General features: G+C 41.0%; 1 protein-coding gene across 4 annotated transcripts; it reads right to left on the minus strand.

Annotated features, from left to right (window-relative positions):
- Positions 1 to 848: 848 nt before the first annotated feature.
- CERS5 (ceramide synthase 5) lies at positions 849 to 26,901 on the minus strand. 4 transcript variants are annotated; one of them, XM_033118519.1, is made up of 11 exons: positions 26,456 to 26,805; positions 11,497 to 11,602; positions 10,791 to 10,921; positions 10,033 to 10,090; positions 8,244 to 8,294; positions 7,451 to 7,543; positions 5,593 to 5,721; positions 5,382 to 5,488; positions 4,432 to 4,588; positions 3,469 to 3,577; positions 1,556 to 1,694 (listed from the first exon to the last, which is right to left on the minus strand). In XM_033118519.1, the coding sequence occupies exons 1-11, from the start codon at positions 26,650 to 26,652 to the stop codon at positions 1,687 to 1,689; spliced, it is 1,146 nt and encodes a 381-aa protein (XP_032974410.1). In that variant the 5' UTR covers positions 26,653 to 26,805; the 3' UTR covers positions 1,556 to 1,686. The 4 variants fall into 4 exon arrangements, with proteins under 4 accessions (XP_032974409.1, XP_032974412.1, XP_032974411.1 ...); XM_033118518.1 differs by lacking the exon at positions 3,469 to 3,577 and having other exon boundaries at positions 849 to 1,694; positions 26,456 to 26,801; XM_033118521.1 differs by lacking the exons at positions 3,469 to 3,577; positions 10,791 to 10,921; positions 26,456 to 26,805 and adding an exon at positions 26,859 to 26,901 and having other exon boundaries at positions 849 to 1,694.
- Between the last annotated feature and the right edge of the window lie 474 nt (positions 26,902 to 27,375).

A 27,375-nucleotide genomic window follows, 5' to 3' on the forward strand; every position in this document is an offset into this window, starting at 1 on the left:
TGGGCCAACTAACCCAGATTGTATTTATAAAGCAATCGCTCAAATTTCAGAAGGGAAAAAACATATCTCGTCTGACTTTCAAAAGTATTTCATTCATATTTTATAATTAATTACTAGTCTACTTAACAATATGGCAAGTTGAGGAACTAAATGTAAGACCTTAGTCTTTTTTAGTCTTCCTGATGATCTCTGACTAAATAACTACGTAAGATTTTTTTAAAACTTAATTTTCTTATACCCCATAGTAAGTCTTTTTAAACTCCAGCCACTCAGTAAGGTAAGTTTAGTAGGGGCCAATATCCCAATAATGTCAGTGAACATCAAGTGAATATCTGATTCTTAAAACAATAACCTATTTCTTTCAATTTTCATCCATCTCCCTGACAATGAAGTACTCCCTAGTGTCTTAATGTACACAAGAGCATCTGGAACTATTTGATAATATGAATATTCACTAAATGGAAAACTATCCTGAGAGATGAATAGTACTACTGGTAATTTTGCCAAGACTTCAACTAGAGGAAAATCTGGATTAGGAAGACTGTTTCTCCATTGGCTAACTAAAAGAGAAAACATCTGTTCAGACTCATTTATCACAATCTTAAAATGTCAACTGCAGTCTCTGTATTCAATAAGATGGGAAATACAGGTATCTAACTAAAGGTGTCTTAGCTCTTCAACCAAAGCCTTTGTTGGTTTGGTGACATACATGCTTTTATCTGCTCAGTATTTTTTCTTGTAACCACTATATATATATTTATTTTTTCTTAAAACATAAAAATTCTTAATTAGCTTATGAACTCAGGGAATTGGGGATGTAGAGTGACTAAGAGGTTGAGACAGCAGGGGAGGGTTGAAGCACTTTTAATCACAGAAGAGTAAACAAAAGTATAAACTGTTAACAGCTCACCCAGTGGCTGTTGTCCTCCTCCGGCCCTCAGCTCCCCCTCTCCCACCCACCGCTCCCTGCGTACCGTTGAGTAAAGAGCAGGTGGTAGGAAGGGGGTCTAGCTAGGGGTCACAGCAATCCTGGCCATCCATCTACACATATTCATGTGAAACATTCCAGCTCCGAAGGAGGAACAGTGCAGAAACCTGTAGCTGAACTTGGATGCTCCATTCCGATGGCCAGAGCCTTAAGAGCCATGGGCAACAAGGGAGGGGACAGTCCAGAGGCAGCATAATTCAAGATGCAACCAGATCTGGGGTTGAGGTGGGTTCAGAGGGGACCAGACAAGGCCTAGTGGCCGCAGTCCAGAATTGTGCCCCAACCCAGGCAATGAAACTCAGGCATATGCACAAATGCACACGCACACGCACACACACAAACACAGAGAGCAAATAATATTATTGAAAAAAACCTAGGGGCTATTAAATACAAAATGGCAGAGTTTTTAAAAAAGTGAAAATATTTTCTTCTTTGATTCTCCTCACTGCCCTGCAGACCCCTAGTCACCGGAGTGTAGATGTGGGGAGGCCCAAGAGGAGTAGGTTGCCAGTGGCCCTCTAAGTCCGTGCATGCTGAGGTCCCCATACCAACCATCTTACTCTTCAGCCCAGTAGCTGCCTCCCATGTGACCATTCACCCGATTGGCACCATTGCTGGAGCTGTTGCCACAGGGGCTTTTTGTGTTGGAGGTCACATCTTCTTCCTCTGAGCTGCTCTCCACATCACTGCGATCATCCTTAGTCACCTGTGTGGGATGGGACCAATGGCAGGAAAGATGAAGACACCTTTTTGGAATCGTAAGACAGATTAAGCCCACAGAGCCCATGTTTGGGCACTGTTCCCAATCTGGCCTACTTCCTGGTGGCACCTGACCAAGGCTCCTGCTGTGAATATCCTTTGCCTGCTTTCTGGGTTTCTCTATCATCGCTGATTCAGTTTTCTATGAAATAAGGAGCTTCTCTGGTCGGGATAGGTATCTTTCAGGACCAGTCTAGTTTCAGGAAAGCTGAAACCATTCACTGAGTCCTGATTTAGGTTTGAGGGAAACTCCAGACACCCTTTCTCCTCTTCCACCTCAAAAAACAGAAAAGGCCAACATAAACAATACATACGGTTGTCATCATTGCGTCTATCTTCTGTGGTTGTGATCACTGCAGTTACTTATGTTGGTTATCCTGAGTTTTGCTGTCCCCAAAGCTAAACCATGCTGGGCCTTTTTCAGTAGTTCTACTGTTCGTGGACTCAACTATCAACACCCTAAGAAACTGTTTCTCCAATCTTCTCCCTTTCCCAGTAGTAAGATCACTTCTGGGATGGCCCAATGGCTCAGGTGGTTGGAGCACTGTGCTCCTAACACCCAGGTCGCTGGTTCGATTCCCACATGAGCCAGTGAGCTGCGTCCTCCACGGCTAAGACTGTGAACAACAACTCTCCCTGAAGCTGGGCTGCCGTGAGCAGCCAGAGGTTGGCGTGGGCTGCCGTGGGCTGCTGCAGGCTACTGTGTGCCGCCATGAGCAGCAAGTGGTCAGCGTGAGCGGCCGGCAGCCATTGTGAGTAGCTGGGAGCCAGCGAGAGCTGCCGACCGACTGACAACCGGTGACCGACTGCCTCAACTGGGGCAGCACAAGGCTCACAATACCAGCATGGGCCCGGGAGCTGTGTCCTACACAACTAGACTGAGAAACAACAGCTTGAACCGGAGTGGGGGCGGGAGGCGGAAGAAAGAAGGGGGTGGAAATCACTTCTCTCGTGCAGCTTTGGCATCCCCCAAGATCGACATGGTGAAAAGTGGATTGGCAATCGTGAACAAGAGTCCGAGTCCCAAGCATGCTACCATCTGAATCTTTACTGCTTAATGTCAGCTTTTTTGTTTTGTATTTTCAAATGAAGATATTAGATTAGAGCAGTGTTTTCAAATCTAAACTATTCTGCATATCAAGCAAAGTATTTAAAATTCTTTACCATGGACCATAAAAGTAAAAGAGAGAAACCCAGTGACACTATGTCAGACTTCTGACCTCCAGAAACTGAAGGATAATAAATGTGTGCTGTTTTAAACATAAATAAGTAAAGGAGAGAAGGGTGTGGGAAGGAAACAAAACTAAAATTGTTGTTGCCAAGTGGGTCATCTTGGGGTGACTTGCTTTGGTTAGCTCTAAGATTCTATGGTTTATAATAGCTGTTGACCTCTGAACCCAGATAACTGATTGCCTGATCTTTAGGAAATTTCCAGAGAGCAAAGTGTGTTTGGATTTGAGGAAAAAGGGAGGCTCAAAAAAGGGGGTGGGGTGGGGAAAGGAAAGAAAAACAGAAAGGAAAAAAAAGAATAGACTCTATTTTTGCCTCCATCTAGGAAAAAGAATCTGGCAACCTGAGCTCCAGTCAACAGTGGCTCCACAAGGTCAGCAGAGGGGGGCATATTCTCAGACAACACGGGAAACAGAAAGGAAAGCAGGAGGAAGAGAAACACGTCCAGACAGACATGCTTCACTGAAGACTAGAAGCACAGATACACTTACATGCAAGAGATGAAACTGTCCAGCTCCCGCCAGGTATAGAAAAAAGGAAGGAGGTGAGAAAAGAGTGGAGAGTACAGAGTCTGGGTCTAATCCTTCCTGGATAAGTCACCTGGTCAGAAAAGAAAAGCAGGGGAGAAGAGAGATGTCCAGTAGCTACAGCAAGAAGCGTAAGCACACTGAGCAAGTTCTGTAACCAACTGCAGCTATAAGGAACAGTGACACAAGAAGTCATATATAGTTCTTCCTTCGGTCCTTGAGTGTGTCCTCCAGCAGAGCCCCTCCCCTTGGTTCTGTATTACTGAAGGCTGAATCCCCAGCCCTTGGGCTAATGAAAGCTTGGCTGCTTCAGAACTTGGATTCACTTATGAATTTTATCATTCAATGACACCTTTCTTTGTACTTGTGGCCTCTGGGCATAAGACGGGTATTTGAAACCCTAAGTATCCATCTCACTTCGGACCCTTGCCTCATACAACAGTTGGGTGAAGCCAGTCTTAGTCCCTTCCATAAGCCACATCTTGAACATCACAATGTGGTCATCTTGGGGTGGCTTGTGAACTAAAACCACTCCCTAGGCAATCTCTGCTTTTATATAGTTTGTATCTTGGAGCTCTGCATATGACTTCCTTTGAAAAAAGGCTCCCAGGTGAAAAATAAAAATACGAATCCACTGAAGTAGGCAGGGGTAGGAAATGGCTGAGGCCATCTCTAAAATTTAATACCGTTCATTATTTAATAACGGTCATTCCTAGGACAGGAAGAACGCAGATCCTTCCTCTTGCATCTAAGTCATGTCTTAGAAGGCCAAACACTCATAGAAAAGGCGGAAACTCTGGAGCCCTAGGCTTTTTGCTTGGTCTGCTTGTGTAGATGGGGCTCACCAGGCTGGATCGAGAGAGGTCTACTGAGTAATACCCATCCTTCCACCCAGCCCCAAAGAAAGAAGCCAGTTTTCATCCTCACCTTTCCTCGGATCAAGGCTTTGAAAGCAATTCGCGCAATTAGGTAGGACCAGATGACATGCAGAACCTGCAGGACCAGGAGGAGGCCATTGAAGAGCCACCAGGAGGGGTAGGGCCCGATCATCTCCCAACTCTCAAAGAGGGTCGTGTTCAGAATCCTAGAAGACGGAGGCCCATGGTCAGATTGTAGAGTCAAAGCCAGGCAGACAGGGATGAAGCTGAGTTCCCTGAGAAGCAGAAACTGTGCTTTCTCCCTATACCCCCTTTCAGTTGACGTGCCAGGGATATCCATCCACAGTGAGAAAAGAATAAAGAAAGGGGGCCTATGGAGTTTTCTATCTTTAGAGATGGGAAGATATATAAATCTTAGGAACTGATGGAGTTAAGTCATATTAATCGGTTCAAATGTGCAGTTTCACACAACTGGGACAGCAATTTTAATAGTGATCCTAGGAATTACTCAGATCCTCAGGCTCATATAGGATAGCTGGTAGCTCATTCCCTCAGATTAAGGAGAATCTCCAACCTACAGAGTCATTGACTTTGGACCATAAAGTAGTGACTGCAGAAGGTGTGTGTGTGTGTGTGTGTATATACGTGTGTGTGTGAGTTAGGATGGGGGAGAGAATTTAGAGCAGGAAAACAAGCAAGAAGAGCCTGAGAATTCTGTATCAGCACAAAAGAAGGCAAAGGAATTACTTAGGCATAAAATGAGGACTGTTCCTCAGAGATGAGTCAGGAAAGCCAGAGCCAAGTGAGTTAGATGCTCTGAGTCTGGATCCTGCCTCAACAGAAATATTATACAAGGGAACTGAGGTCCTGTGAGTCCATGAAGGGTCAGGTAAGGCCACGGAAAACGCAACACAATAAGGTTCTCGATGGTCTGTTCCCTAAACTGACCAGGTAACATTAGGGACTTATCTACTACAGATCCACAGCCCTAACACTTACCAGAATGGATAGATTCCGAGACGAGTGACCATAAAAACAGCACTGAAGATCACAAAAAGGGTGTCACACAGACGCTGATACTTGGCATAATTGGCCAGCTTGGCTGCCTGGAGAAAGGAAGATAAAAATTGAATCGAGGAGAAAGCCAGCTCTCAGCTAGGAAGAAAGGGTGAGAAAGAGAATAATGGGGAGAGAGAGGATGGGATCTTACCTCCAGCAAGAAGTCTGAGGCATCATGTAGACACATGACCAGAGTTCCTACGCGAACCATGTTGTTGATGTAGGAGAAGGTGATGAGCCCAATGGTGGCCAAGTGATGCACAAACATTATCAGGAAGTCCTGGGAAGGAAGGGAAATAGAAGAGGCAGGTATAGGCAAGGCCATAGAGATGCCAGCCAACTCAATGCCCTGCATTGTTCTCTGAGGATCTTATCCCATCCTTAGAAGTCCCATTTTGTTTAAACTCTCCATTAGGGACCTGGCTACCATTTGACTCCAAACTCGTTACATCAGTGACTGACCCATAATCTATGTTAATATAGCTTAAAACACAGAAAAGTGCTATTTTCCTTGGTAGTTGCATAATTTGTCAAGTATGGAGTCTGAGCTAACACTTAGAAATAACTCCCAGGTGGTAGTCAGACATACAAGCCTTAGATATCCTTGAGATTCTAAGACTCTTGTGCTTTGTTGAAAGAAATTTCAACGAAAGGGACCTAACAGAAAAGGGAGGTTTGTAGAGGGGCAAAGCTAACCTCCTCCAAAGTTTCAGAGAAATGCCAAACAATCCATCCTACTGCAAGCATTTCCTGCTTTCAGATTTAAAGCTCTAATTACCTCTTTGTTTAAATGCCAAAGTTAGACTTGGAGAAATCTCTAAATACCTCAGTTATCAGACATACCGTGTTTCCCTGAAAATAAGACCTAGCCGGACAATCAGCTCTCATGAGTTTTATATTATGTAAGACCAGGTTTTATATTATAGTAAAATAAGACCGGATCTTATATTAATTTTTGCTCCAAAAGACGCATTAGAGCTGATTGTCTGGCTAGGTCTTACTTTCGGGGGAAAAATGGTAGCTAATAAATACGTCTCAGCCCAATGAGTGACAGAGGGTGGGAGAAGGCAGGTGAATCTGGGTCCAAGAAACAAGGAAGAAAAGTCTCTGTTCTCCACAGAGACAGATACAATGGTATAGTCTAGTTCTTGAGCTGGCCATGGGTTCACAAGTATACATTCTAGTATGTTAGAACCTACATGTATATTACAAACCTTCTTATATATGTGTCATTATTAAAATAAAATTTTAATAAGGGAACCTGACCATAGGAGAGTGAAAGGCATCTGAATTATTAAGCTTCTAGGTTACACAACTAACAACCCAGATTAGTTTGTTCATTCCCATAAATGCTAACCTTGGTTTTCCTCACCAAAGATAACTACAAGTTAGTAACAGATTAGGTTAGAGCTGTCGGAACTACATTATGTCAGGTGGACACCAGTAAGAGGTGAAGATTCTGCCCTTTCTGTCTGCTTATAAAAAACTTTTAAGTCATTTCCAACTTTGCCACTATATGGGCAAATGAACTTACTTCTCTGAATCTGTTTCCTGAACAATAGCAAGAAAAGGGTAAATGGAATCATCCACAATGCCTTCCAGTTGAAATTTTTTGAGTAAATGGGGTCACCAAGAAGGAAGAACAGAGAGAGAACAAGGGTCCCTAATGCCAAACAAAAGCCAGATCTCACCTTTCTGGACTCAGGCCTTTTCGTCGGATCAGGCCTTGCTATACACGTAAGAAACTTGGAGAAAAATAAGGAAATGGGTATGCTTCTTAGCTAGTTAACTATTCTCATCCTGGCTGTCCCCGAATGCCTCAAATATACTTCATCATTAGTCAAGACTCTTTTCTGAGAACATTACAAAGAGCTAGTCCCATCAAACCTACTTCCTCCCTCTTTGGTGGTCCCAGTCAGGGCAGAGAATCCATCCCAATGGCAGTAATGGTAAGCTGCTAGGAAGGAGGATGCAATAAGTCAGGGAACTGAGGGAGCCAATGTCCTTACCTTTCTTTTAATGTCTGTAAACTGAGAAAACATAAGAGACCAATAGAAGGCCAACTCCATGATATAATAGTAATAAAGCCCACTTGTGAGAGGCTGGAAGAGAGAAAGTAGTAGTTAGAATACAGCTACTCAAAGATTCATTCCATCTCTGCAACTTTCTCTGCCTTGGAGGACCAATACCCAAAATTATTAGATATCTTTCCTCCCCATCATCTTCTAAGATTTGCAAGAGCTAACAGACTTTGGGTTGGTGTGGAGACTTAAACCTCTTCCCTCTGCCCTTTCACATACATATCTTCAGCTTTCATCTTTTAGAGATCAGATAAGGTTAACACATACTATAGCATTATCAAATCAATGTATCTAAAATTCTGGTAATTAATGCTTTTTAGGGGATTAAATATACTTAGGCCTTCCCTTTTTTCACCCTGTTAGTAGCCCCAACATTTTTCTAGTATAGATTAGAACCATGCTCTTATGGGGACTCCAAGTCACCCTTGATTCCAATGGGACACCTGAACCAGAAAACATCTCATTAAGTGCCAGGAAGCTGCTGTTCTTTCCAGCCCAATTAGGGTGAATATAATGGGGAACTGGAATAAAAACATCACTGGATTTCACAGCTATAGGGGCTCTAGAAATAGATTCCCCAAATATACGACTCAAAGAGACTCAGCCCCTTACCCCTCAAAAATACCAAGTAAATGTGCCATCTGCCCTGAGACTGCACTCATCCCCACCCCAACTTACATACACACATAAGGCCCCTGTCTTGCAAGGGCTCAGATCCTACCTGATGTGGATAGCTATGCCAGCACTGTCGGGTGTCCCAAAACCAAGGTGACTAAGAGAAAACAGATAATCCAGGTGAGTCTTCAGGATTCTCCCCTGGCCCCCCTATACGATCCCACTCTCTCTATGCTAGGGGCAAAAGGGAGATGGGAAAGAGAAAGGATTTCCTCTTGACAGAATTTAGGGATCCTTAAAGGGTCAGTAAATGGCTAGCTTTTTCTTCTAGAACAAGAAAGTATTATTACAAATAGAAAACCCATGCTTTGAGGTAAATAAGAGCAGGGAGAGCTCTAGGATAGTTTTTAGAAACATCACCACCTGGAATATAGGAGCTAGGGAGGCAGGAAGACAGTGATTCCATTTGATCACCAACAGCGAGATCTCCATGCCAAAGATTCAAAAGCAATCATTTCTAATGGAGTTTCAATTATGTCCGTTTCATCTAAGCTGTTGAATTTATTACTATTACATTTTTTATACTATTGTCTTATTATCCTTTCAATGTCTACAGGATCTGTAGTGATAGTCCTTTTTTCTCCCTGATATTGATAATTTGTTTTCTTTTTTTGTAGGAGTTTATCAATTTTAATTAAACCTTTCAAATCACCAACTTTTGGCTTTATTAGTTTTCTCCACTGTTTGTCTAATGCCTATTACATTAATTTTTGCTTACTTGTTTTTTAAATTATTTCTTTCCTTTAACTTACTTTGGGTTTACTTTGCTCTTCTTTTTCCAGATTTTAAAATGGAAACTTAGATCACTGATTTCAAAAAAAATTTTTTTTTTTGTAATATAAGCATTTCAAGTTCTAAGTTTCCTTATAAGTATGCTTTAGCTGCATCCTACAAACTTTATTCTGTTGTATTTTTAGCATTATTCGATTCAAAATATTAATTTCCCTCCCTGATTTCTTGTTTGATGCATTGATTACTTAGAAGAATTATTTAACTTCCAAATATTTTCTAGCTATCTTATTATTGATTTCTAATTTAATTCCATTATAGTCAGAGAATACATTCTGTAAGATTTCAATATTTTAAAATTTACTGAGATCTAATTTATGGCCTAGCATATGTTCTATCATACTGGATCTTCCATGGGCACTTAAAAATTATATTCTTCAGCTGTAGGTGTGATGTTCTAGAAATGTCAATAATTATATCAAATTGGTTGATTGTGGTATTCAAATCTTCTATATCCTTAGTGATTTTCTTTTTTTTTTGGTCTAGTGAGTTAGTTACTGATAGAACAGTATTAAAATCTCCAACTATGATTGTATTTTTGTTTATCCCCTTCCTTTAGTTCTGCCTCTTTTTGCTTCATGTATTTTGAAGCCTCAGTTATATCATTTAGAGAAAAACTGTGGTGCAGTGGAAAAAAAAAATGGAATCAGGAATCAAAAAGCTTGAAATTCTTTGATTCTGACAATTAACTGAAAAGCAGAAATAATCGTCTTATACCCACTTTAAAGGGTTACTAATTCCTTTTCTTTAACTGCCTTCTTGGAAGAACAGGATTTTTGTCAAGTGCTTTGTAAACTAGCATGTACTATGCTGCTTTAATCAATGCTAATAATAATGTTTATCATTAATATTATTTAGGGAGAAACAGTAGAGTTATGAGGTTACTGCAGTCAGGCCCCACGCAGAAGACAATCTATTTAGCATATGAACCTGGGCTAATGGCATGAAGTGGGGAAAAAAGGAGAGAAAATAAAGATCTAAAGGTATTATCTCTAGAGATGTAGGGATGATTAGAACCCAGTAGGAGATAGGAAGTTCAGACTCACCGACCAGAGAAATCTAATTCCGTAGCAGAATATACATAAATAAAAAGTGAATCTCCACCTGGGTGGGCAAAGAGTAGAGGTTAGATGAATATTCACTCAAAAGAAAGTCTTTGAGGCTAAGGAAGTCAAGATAGCGGATTTGGGGATAAGATAGTTCCTGGTGAGAAAGAAGATAAGTCCCCAGAATAGGAGCAAATACCTCAAAAGCCAAAAAGATAGAGACATCTTCCAGCCTCTTGTTTAAAATAGATTTCCACAAGTGTATACTGGCTTCAATCAACTTTTCTTCCATGTCAGACTCCCTGATATATATATATATATATATATATATATATTTTTTTTAATGACAATAATAAATACAGTGCTCTATGTCCACAGGGTAATTAGTAAAAACCCAGTGAAATGAAGTATAGCATGTCCAGAAAAGGGATGCTTCCCACCAAAATGTCAATTGAAAGCAAGCTGGACCATCGCCATCAAGGTGTAAAAGGGGTGCATGTCTATCTTCATAAGTGCAGTGATAGGAATTCACTCCCAATCTATTTGGGAAAAGGGAACAAAGTGGAACTACATCCAGCTTAGTGGTGAGCATATCCACGAAACTAAAGGTGACCAGTCTTCCAGTTCTCTTCCTTTCTGCCTATAATAAATCGAGTTATCCCTCCACATTTATCGCCTGTTGTCCTAACAATAGAAGTGATTTCCAAAGAGAAAACCTCAGTCCAGTTATACCCCCCCACTGCCCTCTGCACACCTACATGCTTTCACAGAATTTAGTGAGCGTTGGGGGCTTGTCCTGATTCCTCCGTTGGCGAAACCAGCATTGGATTTTTCGGATGTCCCAGTCCAGTTGCTTTGACAGGCCCTCCAGCCTTTTCTCATCAGGATACTGCAGACGTGGGACCAGAGTCAGAACATCCCTTTTCTTCATTAAATCCCTCTGACTAGTTGAGTGTCAAAGAGATGACGACTACAGTGGCTTAAGTGATGCTTATCTTTCCAGGTTTTACCCAAAAAGTCATTTTTAGTAAGAAGTCCTATTGCACGCATCAAGGACCTTACCATTCACCTATACACATCCCTGCTTCTCCCTCCACCCCAAGCTGAGGAAAAACCAATATTAAAAACCCAACCTGCAAAGGCTATCAGTACCGTCCCCATCTTAATTATGCAACTAAGTAATCACAAAAGCTGGAATAGGGAAAAACAAAATTAAGATATGATGTGTGTCTGGAGGTGGTGGGGGGTGGCTGCTAAGGCCTAAAACTCAAATGTGTGTGAACTTGACTTAGATCCTGGCCCAGGTATTTTCCCGAGGGGATCAAGTTCTCCTCATAGCTATATGGAATACCCAAATGTGAAAGATCCTCCCATCTGGTCCTTACCCTCGGAGGTACTTGTTCTCTATCCTCCTCTGCCCTATGGGCAACCCCTCACATGAATCTTGTTTCTGTGCCCACTTACCTTAGTAATAGAGACGAACACCTTTTCAAGGATGGCATTTGATGGGGCCTGGTAAGGACCGCTGTCCTGGATGCCAACATGGAGTGCACAGGGTTTGGCAATAAATCTGTAATGGAGAAAACCCAAAAGCCAATTCTAAATATGGTTTGCCAAGCATGAGGGTAAGCTCCTGATTAGGAGACTAATGGCAGGGGAAAACAGGAACACTGGCTGGGGGCCAGGACTTTTTGATTTCGTCATGGATTCTGCCATTGACTCACTTGAGAAGTGACCTGTTTAAGAAATAGTGGACCACAAGTGCTCTTTCTATTTTTCCCTGGCTTCCCTTGTCATATCTTGAGCTTCAGAATCAGAAAGACCTAGATCAAAGAACTACTCTACCATTTTACTGCCTTTATGAACTTGGACAGTTTATTAATCTTTATAAACCTGTTTTTCATCTGTAAGATAAATATCAACATCCTTGCTACTCAATACAAAGTCCATAGACCAACAACATTGTTGGCTTTTCCTAGGAGCTTTTTAGAAATGCAGGATCTTGAACCCTATCCCAGACCTGCAAATTCAAAATCTGCATTAACAAGCTCCCCAGGTGATGCATATGACCATTAAAATGGTTTACTTTACAAGAATCTTGTAAGTATTCGATGAGATAATATATACAGAGGGTGCAAAAAAATGTATACACATATTAAGAAAGGAAAACTATATTAAAATTTTAATACTCAATATATACCAGTAACAAAAGATGAATACAAGTCACGTTTGACTTCTGCAATTACAAGAGGTGCTCAAAGAGGTTACCATCAGCGCCCAGACACTTCTGATTATGGTGAAGTTGACCAAAGTGTCCTCTTGTGTACACGTTTTTGACACCCTCTGTATATGAAGACCCTGGCACAAGAAGGTGCTTAATAGTTTTCCTTAAAGCAGAAGATCATCTTGGGAGCGGACGGGTGGCTCAGTTGGTTAGAGCTTGAGCTCTGGGCAACAGGGCTGCTGGTTCGATTCCCACATGGGCCAGCGAGCTGCGCCCTCTGCAACTAGAATTTAGTCAATGAGCTGCAGCTCAGCTTCCGGATGGCCAGATGGCTCAGTCGGCTGGAGCGCGTCCTCTCAACCACAAGATTGCTGGTTCGACTCTCACAAGGGATGGTGGGCTGCGCCCCCTGCAACTAACAACGGCAATGGACCTGGAGCTGAGCTGAGCCATCCACAACTAAGACTGAATGGACAACAAAGTCCTGTTCCCCTTTCCCAACAAAAAAAATAAAAATAAAAAAAGAGAGAGAGAGAGAGAGAGAGAGAGAGAGAGAGAGAGAGAGAGAGAGAGAGAAGATCATCTTGATCTTAATTGCAGGGAAAAGTAAAACAGACTGAGCTCTTCCTAAATACAAATATCCTGGGTCATGGTCATCTTCCTGACTAGTAAGAAGATTATGGAAATACTTAGAACTTTCAGGAACACTGAAGAAAGAAACTAGCAAACTACGTGTTTCCCCGAAAATAAGACCTAGCCGGACAATCAGCTCTAATGTGTCTTTTGGAGCAAAAATTAATATAAGACCCAGTATTATATGATTACATATTATATTATATTATATTATATTATGTTACATTATATTATTATACCCGGTCTTATAGTAAAATAAGACCAGGTTTTATATTAAATTTGGTCTTAAATTTGATTGTCTGGTTAGGTCTTATTTTTGGGGAAACACGGTAGGAAGGGTGAGAAGGAAATTACTTACTAGTACTCAATTCTAGTCTCAGATCTACCACTAATAAGTTATATAAACTTGGCCAAGTCACTTAAATCTTGAGTCTTGGTTTCATTATCTGAAAAACGGGGTTGTGCGAGATGATTTCTAAGATTTTTTTCTATATCTAAGATTCCACAGTGTTATCATCGATTGTAATTAATTTCTAACTTTTATATCTTTGAAAATTGAGAAACTATTCCTTGGTTCTTTAAGAAAGATCTCCTACTTCACCACCACCATAGATTTTTGTGAGCACCAATCAGCTCTTGGAAAAGCTCTATATAGTTGCTTTGAGAATAAGTCAAAACCAGTTTTAGCTCCTTTAGCATCTTAGGGAGTCCCACGATGAAATTATGACTGGGAGGTATAAGATGGAGTGCTCTTGACCTATTTTCTTGGCCTGCATTTGAATCCAGAATTTATCTCCAAGGGAGGGACTGAGAATAAGAAACTTTGTTTATTATCTTCTATGAAAATTTCTTTTACCCTTATCACCAAAGTTCCTGAGCCACGGGGAAACATTTATTCAGAGCACAGTTAGCCATATCTGTCGTACAAAAGTTTCATTCAAAGGCTAATACTAGTAGATACTTTAACTTATATTTCTTGGTATGCTATTCTGTGTACAAATATTTTAAAACCCCACTAATTTTTACATTTATTGTGAACACAAAGAATACTGCTTTTGTATTTACCAAGGTTCTGAGCTCATGAGTTTCTCAGTAACCGACAAATCCCACCCTTGCTCTACTGGAGCTCAGTTTGGATGTCCAACCAGGATTGATCAGCATCCAGAAGAGTAATTAAGGCCCATTCTTTGCTGCTGAGCTGGTGCCATATCAGAGATAAAAGCAATGAATCATCTCTCTCTATCTCATCTATATCCTCTCATCTATATGAAGAGGTAGATCCAAACCCAAAAAACAGCTTTTCTATTCCTACTCTTACCCCCGATCTAGGTCTCTTCCTCAGGGCAGAGCAGTCCGGTGATTGACGACCCTGGAGTTAGACAGATTGTACTAGCTAAGAGACTTTGTGCAAGTTCCTTTTAAAGATGAAATGACAGACGAGGCATGCCTAGCCCAGTACCTGACACTTAGCAAACATTCAATAAAAGGCAGCTATTATTATTTTACTAGATTCAGTCTGGGCACTCCCTGATGGTACCTCTGGCAGAAGGTGAAAAGAGCAAGAAATCCTCTTTTATACAACAGAAACAGGTTTGTACCCTGCTCACCTGGGTGAAGCCAAGATAATTTTTTTATTATCTGGACCTACAGTTGTCATTAGCTCACATCCTGCTCTCATTAGTTCACAGGATTCAATGAAAGACGTAAAACTACTGGCATCCAGTCAGTTACAGCTGTATAGACCCTAAGAAAATGTATTTGATGGATATTTATTGGGCATCTATTTTGTGCTATAGCACAAAGCCCAAAACTAAAAATGAGTTATGGTGGGAAAAGGATGTTTCTGTGATAAAAAAAATTAAATACACAGATTTATTTATGCATTTAATGAATTACTTTAATGAAGAAACTGAAGTGATTTTAAATGAAAACTTTGAGGAAGTTCAGACTTAATCATGTATTCATTCTACATCATTTACCCGGCATCTAGTATAACATAAAATAGGTACCTAGGTTCATCAAACTCCAGACACAGAGCCTGGCATTCATCCTTTCTGCTAGATCAGCACTTCTCAAAAAGCATGTTCTGAAGAATCCATGGGGTCTCAGAGACTCTTTCAGGTCTGCAGGTAAAAACTATGCTCATAATAATTCTATAACTTCATAATAATTCTTTTCTTTCTCATCCTCTCATGAGTGTACAGTGGAATCTTCCACAGCTTACATGACAATGCAACAGACTGAATGCAGAAGCTGACATGAGAATACAGCTGCTAGATATTAGAGACTTGCAAAAATGTAAAACAATGCTAGTCTTCTCACTTTTCTTTTTTGTTTTGGAAAATAGTTCTTTTTCATAAGGCGTTAGTTCTATTACCAATATAATCAATTTATTGTTATTTGTAAAGGAATTAATACATATTAATTTTTTCCATTTTAATTTTTAAAACAGTACATACTGATAGATATTATCGATATAAATAAAAACTCTTTGAAGTCCTTGATAATTTTTAAGAGTGTAAAGGATACCTGACATCATACTGTGTTTCCCTGAAAATAAGACCTAACCAGAAAATAAGCCCTAGCATGATTTTTTAGGATGACATCCCCTGAACATAAGCGCTAATGCGTCTTTTGGAGCAAAAATTAATAAAAGACATGGTCTTATTTTCGGGGAAACATGGTAGTTTGCAAACTGCTGTGTTGGATGACACTGAAAAATCAAACTTATCTTGTGCTTTTCTGTCCTCTCCAGGATCAATTTGTTGCCCAAGTTTTAAAATAATTGGTAAGCCCTGGCTTCCTTTGCCTGCAGGTCTGAATAAGTAGGCATTTATAAGTCTATAACGTTAAGGTACTCCTTTCCATCTGCCACTACAGGAACACGAGTCTAATGACCCAACCTGATTGTAATATATCTGTCCTGCTTTGTAGAGATCATTTCATTCTGCCCTTTTCCTGCCCTCAAGATACATGGCAGCAGCCAACCTAGGCCTGGGTTAATTAAGATGAAATTACTTACTGCTTTGCTTTTTCATGCCAAAGACAGGAGCTATAATAACGGTGCTGTGTGACTCATCGCAACCTCACTGATGGATATGAACTATGCACAAATATATGAGAAAGTCTAGATCAAGCTTCTCAACTGGTGCATCATGGCAAGTAACACAGGTGGGGTATACTTATGCGGAGACGTTGCTCTTAGTTCTCAGGGTGGTCCACTCGGCCTGTGGTAGGCAGAAACCCTTAGCTGGTAGCCTCTGCACGCACACACCCCACTGTGCAATGCACATATCATGTTCCACGTGTGCAAAGAAACGTGACTGGGTTGGGAAGCACTGGCTTCGATCAATTTCTGGAAAAATAGAAAGTGTCACAATTGACACATGAAAAGAAAAAAAATCAAAGAAATTCAAATAGGGAAAAGGATGAAGAAGGGAAAAAGACAACAGAAAGAGGAAAGCCTTATACAGATTTATGAGGATGGTATTATCATTAGGTGAAGAGTACGGAGTAATTAAATTACCCGAACCTGAATACACCCCACCACACACACACACACACACACACACACACACACACACACACAGAGAAGACAGCAGAGTTTGAGAATTTAATCCTTAGGTATTTAGCATTTGAAAATCCTCCCCAGCCCCCACCCCTGAGAGGCAAATGCAGAGTCCCACAGAAAACATTCAGGGCGGCCAGATTGCCCCGTGGTCAGAGCGCGGCGCCCAGAACAAGGTCGCCGGTTCGATTCCCACATGGACCACTGAGCTGCGCCCTCCACAGCTAGACTGAAAACAAGGACTTGACTTTGAGCTGAGCAGCGCCGCCCCTCCCCCCCCCAAATAGACCGAAAACAATGACTTGACGTGGAGCTGATGGGTCCTGGAAAAACCCACTGTTCCCCAATATTCCCCAATAAAAAAAAAAAAAAGAAAAAAAGAAAACAGATTCAGAAAGTCCTTTCCCTTTACAACTGAATTATTAATAAACGAATCACATTAACAATTTGAGTGGCTCCTGTAGGGTGGAAAGAGGAGGAGAAGGTAAAAAGGACATTCAGGCAGAAGGAACAGCATGTACTAAAAACAAAGAGATAAGAAGCAAAGTGTATTTAGAGAACTGTGCAATGTATAGATTGGGGGCGGGGGTGACGACAGTGACAGGAAAAAAAACTACACAGGTAGTTAGGGTCCAGATCACAGGTGCCTTGTGTGTTATGCTAAGCTTGAACTTTATCCTATAGCTGATGGACAGTCATTGAAAGGCTTTACGCAGGGGGAGGAGAAGAGATGAATGGATCTGGATGTGTATTAATAAAGAACTTTCATCACCTAAAGGCTATTGTAGAAAAGCCATGCTATAAGTGATAAAGCACTAAACCCAGGCTCTAGAAATACAAAGGGCAGATTCAAGAGATGCTGAGGAAGTAAAAGTGATAGGACTTGGTGACTGAATAGATGTAAGAGGCAAAAGAAGAGTCGTGTGCCTTCCGTGTTTCTGGATTTGGAAACTAAGTTGATTATGGTGCCGCAACCAACTGGAGAATGAGAAAAGCAAATTTGGGAGTGATAGATGAGTTGTGTGTATGCTGAATTTGAAGTACCCATGGGTCACTGAAATGGCACTGTCTAATAGGCAAATAAACTTGGAAAAAGGGCTTGAGTAATATATGTCCACACACATACACAAACACACCAAGACCTGAGGAAAGAAAAGAGAGAAAGAGAGTGAAAGAATGAGAATATAGGTGGTAGCTAAATTTGTGGGGGGTGAACATAACTACTTAAGAAAGTAATATAAACTGAAAAGAGAACCAAAGTCAGAATCCTGGGAAACAACCAGCATGAAAGGTGAATTGAGGAGACAGGAAGGCCAGAGGTGGAGTCCTATTAGACGTGGCAGAGATCAAGTAGGAGAAGGAGTTCAGTATCCACTAGATTTGGCAATGTGGAGATCAGCTGTAACCTTCACTAAAGAAATTCCTACAAGTAAAATGGAGACTCTAAAAGATAGTAATGAGTTATAGCAGTGAAAGACATGAGAAGGAGGAAGTGGAAATAACCAAGACTCAAGAATCTAGGCTAAGGAGAAGGAATGCCTTCAACTTCCTCATCAGAACCACTCTTATCTAAAACTGGTGTCCCCATGCTTTAGATCCATTCTCTTCCTGATCAGATATTTCATTCTATTTATTCCTCTTTGTTTTTCTGTTATCTTCAGCCTCAGTCTCTACTTGTTTCTTCTCATCAGACCTCAAACATGCTCAAGTTTTCCCTATCTTAAAACGGCTCTCCCTGTCCGTCATACCCTCTGCTTCTCTCCCACCTCACAACTAAAATTCTTGAAGAAGCTCTCTCCTCGTGACTTTTAACTCCCACTCATTCCTCACCCTCTCTTATCTGACTTGTGTCCCTACACTCCACTGAAGCTGTTCTTGCCAAAGTCGTCAATGATCTTCTTACTGTGAAATCAAATAGATGCTTTTCAGTCCTGTATCTTACCTGCCCACTCAGCCCCATTTTTACATTATTGGCTATGCCCTCCCTCTCGAAATGCTCTTTTCTTAGCTTCCATACTGCCATTCACTTCCTAGTTTTGTCCATCTCTCTGGCAGTCAAATTAGACTGCTTGTATGCTCTGCTATGTAGTCGAGTCACCTTGGACAAGGTACGTAACTTTCTCTGTGCTTCGGTTTTCTCATCTGTAAAATGAGGATAACCACAGTATCTGCCTACCTCATAGAGTCACTATGTTTAGCACTTAGAACAGTGGCTGGGACAAAGTACTTATTAAATGCTAACTTTTATCAAATAACTATAAGACTGCCATACCTCTTATTCCCTTTGGGTTTCTTTTTCCTTTGCCTTATCCTAAAACAAAGTTCTATGTAGGTTCTTTTCTTACTCTACATTCCCTGGGTGATCTCACTCAATTATAGCAGAGGATCTCAAAGTATGGTCTGTAGACCTTGGAGAGTCTCTGAGATACTACTCCCTGGGGGCCTATAAAGTCAAAACAACTTTCATTATATTAAGACATTATTTGCGTTTGTTATTGTCTTGTTATTTGCGATGATGTTACAAAACACTGGTGTACATATATGGCTGCCTCAGGAAATGCACTTGGCTGAGTTGTGTGCTAAACTAAATCATTTTCACAGAAGAGCATTTTTACCTGAAAGAATGACTGAGGATAAACTAACGTTATTCAGACCTAAGTATTTAGGAGACATTTTCTTGAAAATGAATGAAATAAGCCTGTAACTTCAAAAAACAAACATTGTTGTCAATGATAAAATTCAAGCTTTCAAGTGAAAATTAGAATTTTAAAGAATGTCTATCTGCCTTTGAACTTGACAACTTCCCAATACTTCAAGACTTTTCTAATGAGATTAGTTACCATGAGATTGAACTAATATGATTTTTTAATATTGTACAATGTAATGTATTGTAGAAAAGCCATGGGAGATCTATATAACTCAGAAAACCAGTATTTTTCCAATGACCAATACATGATGTCCATTTAAAGTGTTAAGATAGGCCCATGAATTTTAACATGAATGAAAAGTTCAGCGATATGGTTTTAGATTCTACAATGCAACCAATCTTTAAGAAACTACTACTTGTGTTTTGGTGTAGTAAGAAAGAAAAAAATACCTCCCTTTTCCAATGACCTATCTGTGTGAGGCTGGCTTTTATTTACGTATTTCAACCAAAACAACGTATCACAAGAGATTGAATGCAGAAGCCAGCCAGGAGAATCCCATTATCTTCTATTGAGCCAGACATTAAAGAGATTTGCAAAAATGTAAAAGCAATGCTGTTCTTTGCACTAAATATTTTTTCTTTTGGAAAATAATTATTTGTCAAAAATATGTTACTTATGTTAACACGTAATAGGTTTATTATTGTTATTTTCAATGGAATAACAAGTATATTTCTTAAATTTCTCATTTTTAATTTAAAATATGGAAAAATTGATAGGTATATGCAACCCACATAAACAAAAGTTCCTCAAAGTCCCTCCTTTGGGATCCTCAATAATTTTTAAGAGTGAAAAAGAATACCGAAAACAAAAAAATTTAAGAGTTACTAAATTATGTTAATACTATTCATTTATGTGTTGATGACTCCCAGCCATTCATTATCTTGTACATTCCTTATACATATGCATTCATCTCAGTGTATTTTTCTGAGTAAATTCTTAAAAGGATAGGATTTTTGTGTTGTACACAGCTGTTGTACACACATGTGCTTGCTGTGCACAAGGTACTGAACTTTTCAAGGACACCTATACCCCCAAATCCAACACGTCTTGCATGGTCTGTGCATTAAGTAATTTTTGCAGTTTCTTTTGAGGGCTATTTTTTAAAATTGGCAAATGTGCTCTTAAAACAAAGCAGAAAAACAGACTATAAAGGACCTCTATGACATATACTATCCTAAACCATGACAAGGCACTCACCAGACTGGCCTATACTCCTTATTCCACTTACAGCAAAGTTATTTTCACTAAGACCTATACAGAGCCTTAAAGAATTAAGATGACTAATAATACCTGCTGTGCAATCTAATATACATACCTACTGATACTGGGATGAGAAGGATCAGCACCCTGCTTACATCTTACCTTATCATAAGGGAAATAAGTCTTGAGAGAATTACTTAGAGTACGTAAGTATGTGCAAATGCTTCAGACAGACGCAAACCAATTTAAGACTAAGATGTAGTTTTATTGTTCTAGGAAATATTTTACTTGCTATAGAGCTGCAGTTCTCCAAGTGCAACTGGAGAATACACGGGGGTCCTGAGACTCTGATTGTTTAAGAATTCCTCCCCTTTCCAACTGCGTACGTATATTTCTTTCATTAAACACATTTATCTTTTTTAAATGGATGAATGATTATACAACTTAATGTATTTGCTAAAAGTACAAACACAAATGCAGGCGTGCCAAATAAGAGGTAGATTAGAGAAAAAGGTTAAAATGTTCTTTCTTAAGAAGTTTTTACTATCCCTCATAGTCCAAGAAACAAGTGTTTGTTAGTGAGACATTAAGCCTATATTTTAATTAACAACTGTTAAGAGAAACTGAGTCCACCTCTTCTAAACTCCCATAACTTACCCCTGTGCATACATTTATTACACTGTATTTTAACCACTGATTTTCTTGCTCTCTTTCTGAGGGTACACATCATGACTTACTCATCTTTTTATTCTTGGCACATAGTTTGATATCTGGCAATCTGATTTAGTTTGAGACCGTCTGTACCTATAATTGAGACTTCTTAAAAATGCTGATACTACCCAAAAGCTAAAGACTACAAGGAATACTTTTTAAGAAACTCCGTAATTTTGAGAAGAACTATAATAGTGTGGTTATTCTCATTGCCTTACCAGGGCTGTGCACGGCCCATGTACATTTAACTACTTGTCCAACTTGTTTGTTTACAGATCATTAACTACTCAGTTGAGAAGATATATGCAGAAAAGCAAAACTACAGAGCAATGCTTGGCTAAAGACAGTGTCAACTGAAGATTACTCAAAACAGACTATAACTATTTAAATCATTCAAGAAATGATTTACGTTTTAGAAATCCCATTTTTACTACAATTTTTTTAGAAAGACCAGTTGTTTAAAGTATAATCCAATATACTTAGTACCGATTATCTTCTGGTCTTAAAAACTGATTCAAATGTGAATTTATATTATAATTCTCTTCTTGGTTATTAATATTTGAACCATTATCATCAGCACTGCTCAGTAGAAATATGTGAGCCACATGTGTAATTTTAAATTTTCTAATAGCCACATTTTAAAAAGTAAAAAAAGAGTTGAAATTAATTTTCAGAATATACTTTGTTTAACCTGATATATTCAAAATATGATGTCAATATGTAATCAATGTTAAAAATTAGGATATCTTTTTTTGCACTAAGTCTTCGAAATCTATTTTACACTTAGAACACATTGTGACTAGTCGCATTTGAAATCCCCCAAAGCTAGCAGCTACTGTACTAGCAGCGGATACTGTACTACTGGACAGCATAGTTCTAGATAAGTCAGAGAGAATTCTTCATATCTAGGAAAACTGGTTTAGTAGCTAAGGAAACTAGTTTGATTTCTTTCTTTCTTTTTTTTTTTTAGTTGGACATGAGTATGGTTAGTTAACTCCTTTTACAATAACACCTCAATTAACTTCCCCAAAGATAAGGTAGGAGTGGGTTCAAGCACAGAGAGCTCAAAACTCAGTGAATTCTTTAGAAAGCAGCTTTATCTGCCTGAAAATACCTCTAGAGAGAAAGCCAAAATAGGTATTATCTCTGCCTTCCCACATGAATTTCTTCTTTCCCCACCTTGGAGACCCTGGTTTTCTGACTCAGGAAGTGGCTAAAGCAAAAATATCTGACATGTTTCTTTTTCAGTGACGAATATACTGTCTCCAGGGATAAGCCAGGAGCCCGACCTCAGGCATAATAGTATTCAGGGATGCCTGCAGAGCATCAACACCCACTGCACAGAAAGTCTGGGGAAAGAAGTTTTCCCAGAGAGAGGAGGAACACATACAGCTTTGGACCATCTGGAGCTTATTAGGAGGTGGATTCTTAGATAAGGGCAGGGCCATGTGACCATCTCTTTCAATCTCGCTCTGCTGGATCTACAAACCGGATTTAATTCTGTGATTTACAATTCAATAACGCCCAACAGAACACCTCTGGGGATGCAGTGGAATAGGTAGTCTCCCTGACAGCCTAGTCAGCAGCTGCGTCCATTCTTCCCAAAGCCTCCCTCCCCTGGCTAGAGGAACTACTAATACTGGGTCACAATGCTGTGACTTGACATGGATCTGGGAGGGGGCCAGCAGGCTGTCAGGAAGAGGAAAAAAAAGTTCTTCCTCTTCTTAGAGGAAATAGGGGAGAACAGGAGGGAAAAAAAGGCAGTATGCAACAGAGGTAGCAAGGTTTACAAGAGGAAGATGAAATGAGTGGTTAAGAAACGTGCACACAAAAAAATGAGTCACTACTCTCGTTACTAGTTACATGACAGGGCAGCAAGTGAATCCGTTCAGTCCCTGGGTGAGAGCATGGTATTGAGAAGGCTCTTTAGACACCCCATAGAGGCAGTCTTGGAAGTAACAAGAAAGAAGAGGGGAATGGAATAATGAATGAACAGCAAGAAGAGCTCAAATCTATCTCCTGTATAATTCACAAAATATTCTTCTTCTGGCAATATAAAGCTCCTATTGCAATACCATATCCCAAATAAACGAACCTATATAGCTCTGATGGTGTCAATATTAAGTCTCAAGCTCCTACTTGATCCCAAGGAAAAAGTGCTCAAGGGACTAGATATTAAATTTCAAACAATTTTATCTTAAAGATTCAGTTTAAGCGAGACATAGCAGACCTAGCTTGAACCACTCTTTCTCTCAAGTCTCAATCATCACTATAATATTAAAACACGTTTAAAAAAACAGGTGGAAGTTTCTTATCTCTTTTGATAGGGTACAGGGTAATGTGAATTTGTGTATGGGGGAGGGGGAGAGAAAGAAGCTGTAGGAAGGTACACAACAAGCAAATATATTATGGTGAAACACAACAGAAACAAAGGAATTATAATTTTGCCTCTCTCAGTCAAGCCCGACATATATTTCAGTTTGAATATTTAGATTCCAGTTACTCCCCTGGGCATCTGAGTAGATGCCAGTGGACCCGTCTCAAACAATAAGTGTTTCCTTACTGCTACACCCAAGGCATTTTTGTGAGGTGCAGGACATCACCTAAGGTGCAGGGCATCACAATGCAACCCGAGTCAGCAGGGGCCCACAAAAGAAAACCTCCATTCTTTGGTAGGTAATTTTCTTCCATCTGCAGTTCTTTAGCAAAAGTTAGGTAGATACAAACATCTTATTTATGGTCTGGTAGCTTTTAAAGTCATCCCTATGAGACGTGATGCAGCTCTCTAGGGAATGCGGGAACTTAAAAAATAAACGCTCACTGTGGTTGATGACAAGGAAGAGAAAGGGAGACCATATTGTAAACTCCGTATTCATTCTTTAGGAGATTCTTAAAAACAACACAAATAGAGATAATTTATCAAGGGGCATAGTATAAGATCCATTAAAATATTCAGGACAATTTGAAACAAAAAAATGCAAAACTCAAACACACTGAACAATGAAGAATAAGATGAGCCCGGATGAGTTTCAAATCCTAGAATACTAGAAACAGGAGGTTAAATCTTAACCCTTGAAAGGGAGTTAAGGAACAGGAAAAAGGTAGCCACATCACGCAGTGGCAAGAGGATATGGAGAAAATGACCTGGATCTTGGTTCTAGTTCCTCTTCCAGGTGAGGATGCAACCTCTGAAAAGCTGCAGGATGTTTCTAAGCCTTAGTTTAAGTGTGGGAGGAGGCTGGAAATCTAGCTTTTACAGTCTATGATTACTACATGAATTGCTTCTAGAAACTAAGTAGGTGGGATTTGAGAAATGAGAAAAATGTAGGAAATATCTATACCGATATTTTTGATACATCTTTTACTATATATACTCTAAGAATGGCTTCTTTATGGAAGACCGGTGCAATAAGAGAGGAACAGGCAAACCAGTAGTCAATTATATTGCTAACTAAAGTAGGTCTTAAAAAGAGAAACAAAATAGCGAGACTGCTTCTAGAGTTAAACTTTCCTAAGATCAAACATGAGATGAACAAGGTACGGATCCTTACTAGCCAAGAAATACCATACTAGGATTCTTTCAGCTCAGTGTTCCCATTTACCCCTACTCTCCGGACACTGGAGCACCATAGAAACATTCAGATAGAATTCCCACAGGTAAAGGATCTTTTCCAGTGCCTCTGCCAGGAGATATAGTCTTCAGCCATCTGGGGGAACTCTTTGGAAATCTGAAGATATATGTAAGTTTATATAAAATGGGTGTTTATAAGCAACAAGCTACTTCCTCTTATCACTAATATGGAGAAATTTCCATATATTTAAATGAGCAGAATCTTTTTTAGGACAATGAACTTTGTTTTTGTTTTTTTAAGTCTTGAATTGTGTACTTTCCTTTTTAGTTATTACATTGTCCTTCTCTTTTTTCAGCCCTCACATATGGATGCTAAGGTAAAGAGTACCTGGATCTAAGTTATTCCTAAGAGAGACAAGTGGTTTGTGTCTCCACCCCAGTAATATTAACACAATGACTACACTTTAAAAACTGTAGCACTAAGCTCCCAAGGACCCAGAAAAGGCATTTAGATCTTCGGGTTTCATTTGCTTCAGTTAAAATCATCTTTATTTTTCCATTTGCAGTCTGGCAGAGCAGTCTGATAACAACATACAAACACTATGAATAAATGGATGAATGACTAGCTAGCTACATACAACAAATATTTTTTGAAAGATTTTGTAGGCAAATCAAAGAAGTAATCAAAAACAGATAATACTAATTTTTCAGAGAATAACAGATTATTTTATCTGCAATATATTCCCACCCTAGAAAGGGCATTCCTGCTCTAAAGGCCAAATGAATAAAAGATGTCAAAGTGCCACCTCATTACCTGAGAACTATTGGAAAGAAGTCTCCTTTCCTGAGTCTGAGTAGACCTGATCAAAATCACCCACAGCTATACTTATAAAATCACCACATCAAGTCCTTAGTGAATATCTTTATCTTAGACAAGTAGATACCATCCAGTCACTCAAAAAAAAAGGTGAAATCACCTTCCCCAACCACACAAGGCAGACAAAGTATGCTGTGATTCTGCTTTGCTCAATACAGCAGTTCTCCTTATAAGAGCCCTAGGGCTCTCCATCCTTTCAAGATGACCACTCCTCCTCCCATCTCAGGCCTCCAAGGCCCTTCTGGCAACTAATCTGACACCTTTCCATATTTTGGGAGCCTAAGGCTCCAATACACCCTGCCCCTATCAGGTTTCTACTCTCCTACGGGGCTCTGGCGGAATTTTATTGAACATACACACACACACACAAACGTACGTCCAAGAGCTGACAAATCAAGGCTTAGGGCCTAACTAATCCTGTTCCCCTCAACTCTCAGAAACTAAAGGGTCCTCACAAATCTTTGATTTCCATGAACCCTCTCCTTTGGCTTGGAATGTCTGGTCCTTGTGTTAACCCTTCAGCTTCCATGGCTCCAAGTAGGGTTCCCGTGGCCCTTTCCAGTTCCTCGCTTTCAGGTTCTCGGCCGCAGCTCACAACTTGTTTCCTAGTCGGTAGAATCCTTGGAGGTTGGGAGGAGGCCTATAAGACCCCACTCCCCAAACGACCTCCGGGATCTAAAATTGAATGGGCCCAGAGTCCCTTTCGACTCTGTCACTCTTTCATTGTACACGCCCCAAACTCTGTCTTAGCCTAGGCTCCGCGACCACCTGCGCCACCCTCGGTGCATCCCGCGCGGCGGCCCTGGCACCCCCAGCCCCCTGCTTCCGGACTTTCCCTGCAGTTCTGCTTCCGGTGCTCGGCCTCTCCCCTGCGACAGCTCCACCTGCCCCCGCCCCCGGCCCTCCGCGCCGCTCGCTCCCGGGCTCTCACCGCTCGAAGAGCAGCCTCACTGAGAACACGCCCGCCGCCAGCGGGAACACCGAAAGGATGTGCCGGGCCTGCGGGTAGCCGTAGCCGTCGCCCGGCCCCTCCAGGTCGGCCCAGCTCGCGTTCTGGGGCATCCAGAAGCGTTCGCTCCATAGCCAGCCCCACAGCATGCTCAGGGCTCCCGCCGCCGCTGTCGCCATCTTACGCCCGCCCCGCGGCCACAGCCGCCACAGCTTCAGCTGCCGCCACGGCCAACGGAACCCGCGGGGAGGCGGCCCCGGGGCGGGGCCGGACCGGCGGCCACCCCCTTCCGGCCCCTTCTTGTCCCCCGCACGTCTCAGCCCGCCTCCTCCGCGGGGCCGGGCCTCTTCACCGCCCATCTCGTCTCCCCGCCCACCACACTCACCGCAGATTTCATGGCCACCTTGTTTTGGGACCCCGCCCTCCAACCTGGCCACTCCCCTCCTCAGGCCTCCCACTCCGCCCCCGCCCCGCCTTGGATCCACGCCCCCTCCGTTCTCGCTCCGCCTCCACCCAGCCACAGGCCTCTCCTCTCTGTCCCGCCCCTTTTTGCTACCGGTTTCGGCCACGCTTCTCTCTCTCGCCCATCCAACTTCGGCCACACCTCTTATTTCAGGCCTAGCACCCTAATGGGGACATTGCTTTCTCAGCCTTGGAGACGCAAAGCTGTTCTTGCTCCCAACAGACCATACCCATCTCTCTACTCCCAGCCCCCTTCTCACTAGGGTCTATCTCGCCATCTTGGCTGGTCCCAACTACTCCTCTCCACCACAAGAGGGTAACTAGAACGGTCTTCAGAAAGATTAAAAGAACTAAATCTCTAACTCTTGTATGAGGACAGATAAAATAACTATATAACTAGTATGGAACGCTAACCCAGAAATTAAAAGGATTGAAAGAGA

Source organism: Rhinolophus ferrumequinum, chromosome 10 (assembly GCF_004115265.2).
Source record: "Rhinolophus ferrumequinum isolate MPI-CBG mRhiFer1 chromosome 10, mRhiFer1_v1.p, whole genome shotgun sequence".
Classification (NCBI taxonomy): Eukaryota; Metazoa; Chordata; class Mammalia; order Chiroptera; family Rhinolophidae; genus Rhinolophus; species Rhinolophus ferrumequinum.